Source organism: Mycena indigotica, assembly GCF_014461135.1.
Source record: "Mycena indigotica strain 171206Taipei chromosome Unknown Mind.scaff0008, whole genome shotgun sequence".
Lineage (NCBI taxonomy): Eukaryota > Fungi > Basidiomycota > Agaricomycetes > Agaricales > Mycenaceae > Mycena > Mycena indigotica.
Genome location: NW_023503007.1, coordinates 2,549,657 through 2,557,191, shown reverse-complemented (window position 1 = coordinate 2,557,191; position 7,535 = coordinate 2,549,657). Strand labels below are relative to the sequence as shown.

Genomic DNA, 7,535 nt, shown 5'->3' with positions numbered 1-7,535 from the left:
TCATGCGGATCTCATGTCGCTGCACAACCGGTCGAAAAGGATCACCCTGCACGTATATCTTCCATCTTACCCAGCGAAATTATACCAGTGGCCCAGATATACGAGTTTGGAAGGGCAAGTAATGGTGCGGGAGCCGCAGGGAGGGTCGTGCATCATCGTTTGAAGCACGAACTTGGAGCACCTGGTGTGACGTCCTAGATGGTCTTCCCCCCGCGTGTGTCACTGTCTAAAATGCTTTATTTTGGCTTACAATCCCAAGGCTTGTCCACTTGCAGTCATCAAGTTCGGGATATTTGGATCTGAGCAACCATCGCCTCGTCAGGAACCAAGTAGTGCCCTGGGAAGCGATACATATCCCATTGCCGACGCAGAGAGGAAGACTGGATTGCTTGACGGGAAGACATCCATGCGCGGAAGGGGTCTTGGAAGTTCTGTGGTTGTTTCCTCTCAACCCTAGACGCCAATCCAGGAGCGTAGAACCCACTGAAGCTTGATACTGACGTGACATTCGCTCCGAACGTCCTCCAACGGCTTTGCTTCAACAGTAGCGCGCGACCCACTCAACTTGTGTGCTTCATTGACTTTCCTGCTTCCCGAATGTCGCTCGCCACCACCGAATCGACCTTAATGCACTCGCCGCTTGCTGTGAGCTCTCCGGCCTTGCGCAAATTCAATATCAAAATGCTTCTTCACATACGCCTATTCCTCGTCCCCGCTCGCATTGACCACTCGATTTCCATCTCTGAAAATGTGCTCTCACTGTGTTTTCTACAACGAGTACATATATATGGGTTCCTGTGGCATCCATATGGTTGCGTTTCTCGTTGGCCCGAGCACCGCTACCAGTCGTTCCGCAACCGACACGAATGGCTGGAGTCTCATCTCTCGGACAAATCATCGCAAGACATCAGGGAGGTCGTGAGGGAGGTAGTTGGCGAGTTTGGCTGCGAAGTCCCGCCCAAACTAGGCTGTCATCCGCCACGCAGTGCCCAAAAGGTCATTTTGGTCCCGAAGCACAACAGATCACTCACTTCGCTGAATTGCCTGAAACGCGATATGGGACTCTCTTTGTCAACCTTTTCGAACAGCTCCACACTTGACATCCAACAGGCGGCTGCAGTCGTTTATTCAGAGCCTTGTCGTCATCATCGCCTTCGATACGCTTGTTGCACCTGTTACTGCAACCATCTAGTTCATAACCTCCACTATTCACATCCCGTCGTCTGTTCTAATCTTCAAGAGTAGAGTAAACTGGGCAATATAATGACAAATGATTTTTGTGTGACGCTGAATCAATCACGTTATGTACTCTGCCACCAGCCCGACTCCCCTCCTCGCTCTGGCTTCTTGGCCGTCTTCCGCCACCAAATGTTGCTCGCCATGGCATTCTATAAGAAGGAGGACGAAAGCGCTTCCGGGCTGAGCTCGTACCCTAGCAATCAAACGACCATCATCCAGGAAGCCCTCGTCTTCAGCGAAGCTCCAATCAGCCCCCCGCAAATGTCGAGCGCTGCTTACGCGCATCGTGTATCTCCTATACGTGGGCGAGAACTTCAACACACAAGAGGCTACTACTCTCTTGTTCGGCGCTACTAAGCTATTCCAGCCTAAAGATGTAAGCAGTGTCCCAGGCATGTTTTCGGACCATATAACTAATCTGGATCTCCAGAGCGCCCTGCGGCAGGCGGTATACCTGACCATTAAGGAACTCGCAACGACCACGGAAAATGTCATAAGGCTACCGAGCAGCATCCAAAAAGACATGCAACCCAACGCGGAGGTTATCTATCGGCCCAATGCCATTCGGGCCCTTTGCCATATCATCGACGTGCGTTGATTCGTTATATCTCTATATTTTCAGATGCTGAGCACGAAAAATAGCCTTCTATGGCTCAAGGTGTCCAACGGTTTTTCAAAGCTGTCATCGTCGACCGAAACCCTTCCATTTCATCTGCTTCGTTGATCTTGGTATACCATATGCTCCCGCAAGCTAAGGGCGTCGTTAAGCGCTGAGTTCATGAAGCGGAAGAGGCCGTGAACGTTACAGCCGGTGGCTACTTTAGACCCTCAGTAACGGGCGGAGGTTTCTTGGGCAGCGGGAGCCAAAGTAACGCACAGACCGTACCTTTCTCCAGCAATACCATGCGCTCGGACCGCTCTATCTTATTCGGCGACAAGACTGCATGGCTGTTGCAATAATGGTTCAACAACTTGGTGGGGGAATCCGGCTCGGGAACGACGTTGAAAAATGCCATGGCGTTGTCTATGCTCATTCGATATGCGGCCAATGTCATGGCAGAGGATCCCAAGTGCGTTACTCTTCGCCGTCAAACTGGGTACAAGCTGATTTTTTTTGGCAGCCAAATAGTTGAGCTGCTTGAATGCTGGCCCAGGCATAAGAGCGACATGGCCAACTTTGAAGCGGGTTGTGTTCTCCGTGAAATGAAGAATGACGCACCCGCTCAACTGACCCAGTCGATAGCTGGCAAGACTTGCAATTTTCTATTTGTTTGTTTGCTAATGCATTTTAGTTCTCCCACTGTCTTCTCCCAAGCCTGTTCTTCAATTCTCCGCTACTTGAACGCTTGCTGCTCTCTCGCCGTCACCCATCCGCCGCTTGCAATGTTGATCTCGAAAGTCTCATCGCAGACCAGAACCGCAGCGTTGCTACCTATGACATCACTACTACTCTGCTCCAGGTATCATTGCATTCATATTTGACTTCTTGTTCTTATATTTTCTCATAATAGACTGGTCACGAAGCCTCTGTCGACTGTCTCATCAAACAGATGATTACCAGCTTCATGTCCGAAATCCGCAAATCATTGTCGGCGCCGTCCGCTCTCTTTTGCCACGCAATCCCTGCCAAGCACGCCGCTATACCCAATTTCCTTTCTGGTGTCCTTCGCGACGAGGGTGGCTATGGTTTTAAACGTTAACGCGCGGTTGTTGAAGCCATCTTCGATATGATCAAATTCATCAGCGAGTGCAAGGAGTAAGCGCTGTCGCATCGCCGCGAGGTCATTGGGGATTGCGAGTTTACAAAACTCTCTATTCGCATCCTTTACTTGCTCGGTCTCAAGGGGCCCAAAGCTTCCCAACCCGCCAAATTCATTCGTTTCATCTGCTATCGCGTTGTCCTGGAAATGCGGCCGTGCGAGCTGCCGCTGTGTCCAGCTTGGCCAAATTTGGCCTCAATTTCAACCGCGAGGCCCTTAACCAAAGTGTTGGTGTCCTTTCTAGACGGTCTGTGTTTGAATGTGTTGTCTGATTTTTTCACTAAGACACTTACAGATGTCTTGATGACGTCGATGATGAAGTTCGCGACCGTGCTGCTATGTACCTCAAGGTATTCAGGAAGCAAACCCTTGCCGAACCACACGTGAAGGATGGTTTGTCTTTGGCTGCTTTGGAGTCGAAGCATGTTGCCTACGTCAAGGATTCTGCTGCTTCTGCACAAGCGTTTGAAGTTTCTGGTACTCCTCAAGATCAGCCATGCTCAAACCACCGCCGGCGAGGTTGCCCGTAAGTTTATCATATCGTTCGTTTGTGATTTACTAATCTCTGGCATAGGACCCAGCTCATTGGATAACTGGTGTTCCGTCTACTCAAACTAGGCCATCCACCAACTACAGCGGAGACTCAAAGTACATACGCGGAACAAATTGCCACTGTCCCGTCGTCCGAGCCTTCTGGAGCTGTGCTTAATAACCGCAACCCGGCTTGCTGAGCTCTCGGAAAGCGAGACCAAGTTTACCTGCGTCCAAACACATTTTCAAAGAGCACTTTGTCTTCCAGGTGAGCTATTTTCACGCTTTTTACGATGCTTTGTTAATTCAGTCCTAGTTCAATGTCTCGAACACGATCCCAGACGCCAACAGGTTACGCTGACGATGGCCACACCTGAGGATTTTGGTCTTAGAAAGGACTTTATTCTCCCTATTCCCAGCCTGACTACGACAAGTTCATCTGGAATAACTTACGTCTCGTTCGCAAGGGCTTGCCCACGGATTATGCGACTGCTTCGTTCTCTGGTACCTTTCAATTTGTCAGCAAGGCGCTTGATCCGACAACTGGTAAGCCTGAAGACGAATATCCGCTGGAGGAGGTCGAGCTTAGCGCGGGCGGGGACTACCTCGTTCCTTCATATGCTTCGTTCGGCTCCGAATGGGATCGGATGAAGGGCGGGCCGAGTGTGATAAACCTGGGAGCGGCCGTGGACCGTCTGAAGGGTGCGTGTTATCCTAGTTTGTCGTCGACTTTTCATTGAAGTCGCTATTGCAGCTACCTGCGACTTGATCATCGAGGTACTCGCCCTGGAACCCTTGGGCGGGACAGAGCCGAATGATGTTCTCGTAGGGTAAGATATCGGCTGACATGTATTCCTATTAATAAAGCCGGCAGATGGCTCAACTTCATCTCCGTTCGGGCCTTCTATTGGTGTGTCCTTGGATACTTCTTTGGATACCCGTTTGAGTTCACGGACCAAAAGGTGACGTGGGAATCTGCATAGCCACCTTGGTCCGCCTTCCTTCCTCTGGCCCCGGTTGAGATATATAGGCTCGAAGGATTGCGGTTCTCCACCTCTTTCACATATTCGGCTCCAGTATGAATGCTTCCCCCATCACACCTCTCCCCATCGAAACTGGTTTCCCCCCCCCGCGAAGCCGGAGGTAGATCTGCTCGTCTGCCCTGCTCCTGCGGACGTATCCGGTCTCACCCGTTCTTTCCTCTCTTAATTTTGCGCTAAATTTTCTTCTAGAACCTCAAATCGCCCGTGCTTCGAGTCCGCGCTCCGAATGCTTGAGTATTTTCGAACTTTTAGGCTTGATCCTGGGTGCAGATCTTAAACCCGAAGTGCCTGGTTCTTGGCGGAGCGATGCCAAGCGAAAGGGCGAACTCCGACTCGTTTGTCGCTTCTGGCGGCAGACCCTCGACGAGACCCCGTTCCTGTGGTCCCAGCTTATTCTCGTGCCTCAAATGCGGGGACCTTATCTAACCCGGGTCTTTTGGAACGCGAAATCCACCCCTAAACATGTCGGCCTCAGCCTCGTTCCCGACTCTACCGACGCGCTCTCCCCAGTCAACCCCAACTTCTCGGCTCAAATGGCTCAACTCATCGCCGCCTGTGCGCCTACCATTACGCATTTGTGTGTCCAGTATGGGACTCATGTCGACTGGAACTCCTTTATGCGGGATATTGAAGCCCATGGTCTGGCGCCGGAGGGCCTGGTCTCTCTGCGTCATTTCTGCGCTACCACCGTTGGACCTCCCAGCCGACGAAAATGACCCTCCAGCTAATTCCTTTCTTGCTCTCCCTCCCACCTTACGCTTCCTGCATCTTGAAGCCATGCCGGTTTCTTCGATTGTGCCCAATCTGACCCGGAACCTGGTCTCACTCGCGCTGGCAAGTTTAGACGTTGCTCATGGGGCCATGCACTCGCATACGTTTATTCCTGAGCTGTTGGAGGTTCTTCGGCATGCAGTAAATCTGACGATGCTCATGCTGGGTGATGTGGATGAGTTTGAAGGGCGAAGCAGCGAGGTCACTCTCCCGGAGCTGCTCAGCCTTTCTTTCGTTTGCCATGTACCTTGGCCTCATCGGTGTGGCTCCTTGATGTCCCTTCTTCAAACTCCTAAACTCCAGATGCTATCTTTGGGCTTGTCCAATAAGCTCTACACTCGCAGTGTTGTGGCTCTTAATGCGCCCAAATTTGCGGTGAACAAGATTCTGCATCTGGCCGGCGATTTGTCGTCTTATGTGGAAAGCTCTATTCGAGGTTCTACGCTTATTTCCGGCCTGATGGGGCCCAAACTCCAACACGTCGACCTTCTCGATCTGGAAGGCCTCTTCACTTACGACGCGGCCCAAGGAATTTTGAACCAAACTATCTTCTTCGACGTTCTATACCACGTTTTCTCACTGCCAACCCTTCGGCTCGTTGCCGTGCCTCGTTTTCTCTCGTTTGTGTCCCAGGAAACCCTAGAGCGTTTGCTCTCGTACCTTTTCCGGCTTACGATGGGACGCACGGTACAAATGGTAGAGCAACATGCCACCTGCCCATTCTGGGCTTTCAACCGGCAAGATCATTCTACCTGTGGTCGAATATGGTCCTGGGATGAAGTAGAGAGTAAGCCCGTAGGTCGGGAGTTTTCTAGTGTCGTTCGGCCCGCGCTGGTTGGCGCTTTCCAATTTACTCCTGTGATTTACTTGTAAATACTTCCATAAAATGCCTAGTGGTGTACCAAGCCTATTCTTGAGCGTTTGGGCCCCCCAAATTGACCGTCCTTAAGACCTACGTGACACATCATGTGATGCGACGCGTCATGTCACATTCCTGTCACATCTTTGTTGACTTTTCCCACCCTCTCTCCTTAAAAGTTAGCCGTGCCCTTGTCACTTTCCTTCCTCCCCCCATAGCCTGAAGCGTTCCAGCAGTAGCTCTCAGCGCAAGTCAACCCTCTGGGTTGACAGGTTCGGTCTTAGTACTGGGACCTTGGCTTGGGTTTGCTCTTATCCTTCCTCTCTCTCTCCCTCGCGCTTCGTCCCTTGCTTCGTCCTTGCTTCTCCCTTCTTGGGTCTCTCCCCTCTTAGGCTTGAGCCCTACCTACACGCTCTCCTGGGTTAATACCGGGTCTTCTACCCGCTCCTGGCTTAATCCGCGTTCCCCTATTGGTTCGGCTTATATTCTTGCCATTCCGTCTTCTACTGCCCCTTTCTTATCTATCCTAAAGTTCCTCGTCTTTTCCCCCTTCTCCCATCCAACCTTCGCTAATCCAACCCATCCACGCGTCTGCTTGGGTCGCTTCCGCTGGGGTACTAACTTCGTACGAGTAGAGGGTTGCCGGTCCCCCCTCATGGTCTGGTGCCGCCCATAGATCCGGAGCCCGCGTGGGGAGGCTTGGGCGCGCCTGCTGAAGGTCTAACGCGCTTCTTGGCTCGGTTGCCCATGGGTTGACGGTAGACTCGATACTGGTTAGGGTCCAGTAGTTCCTGAGTTTCTGCATTTGAACTCGTACTATTTACGGGTCTGGCCACTTACTTGCAGGCTACCTTTCCATCATCCCGCCTTTCGAATTTGGGTGGGTAGCGTAGCTTGGCTTGAGTCAACCATGGCACTAGTTCTGGCCGGTGTAAGTCGGCCGTGTTCTGAGTTTCACTGAGGAATGAAAATATGGGAGATTGACGGGGCTCACCTGGTTGAGCTGATGGTCCTCGTAATCCGCTTCGGTGTAGTATGCTACAATCCGGTATTCCAATCCGTCTACCACTAGGGAAATCGTCTGCCAATGTATAAGCCAGTGGCCCGTGACGATGGATTCATCTTCTACTTACTTTCTTGATCAAACCTTCCCTTTTCAAAATGGGGTCCTCCACTTCCGTGATCGCCAGTTCCGAAGTCCTAAAACTATCCTCGGGGAGGAGATTTCTGAGGACCGCTCAGCGTATGCGACGTGCACCTTTCTTAGACTCTTTACCTATGTAGCTTGGCGGCGACCGGGTCAGTTTCGTGGTACATCTGTCCGGGTTAAAA

The 7,535-nt window shown here is 51.6% G+C and overlaps 1 protein-coding gene across 1 annotated transcript; it reads left to right on the top strand.

Moving 5' to 3' along the window:
* Positions 1–1,303: 1,303 nt before the first annotated feature.
* On the top strand, positions 1,304–3,592 carry MIND_00937700 (Coatomer subunit gamma; the record flags this gene model as incomplete). The annotated part of the gene is made up of 9 exons (XM_037365997.1): positions 1,304–1,370; positions 1,437–1,615; positions 1,670–1,828; positions 1,882–1,968; positions 2,532–2,699; positions 2,751–2,934; positions 2,994–3,246; positions 3,295–3,525; positions 3,574–3,592. The coding sequence occupies 9 exons, from the start codon at positions 1,304–1,306 to the stop codon at positions 3,590–3,592; spliced, it is 1,347 nt and encodes a 448-aa protein (XP_037217409.1).
* Positions 3,593–7,535: the final 3,943 nt, after the last annotated feature.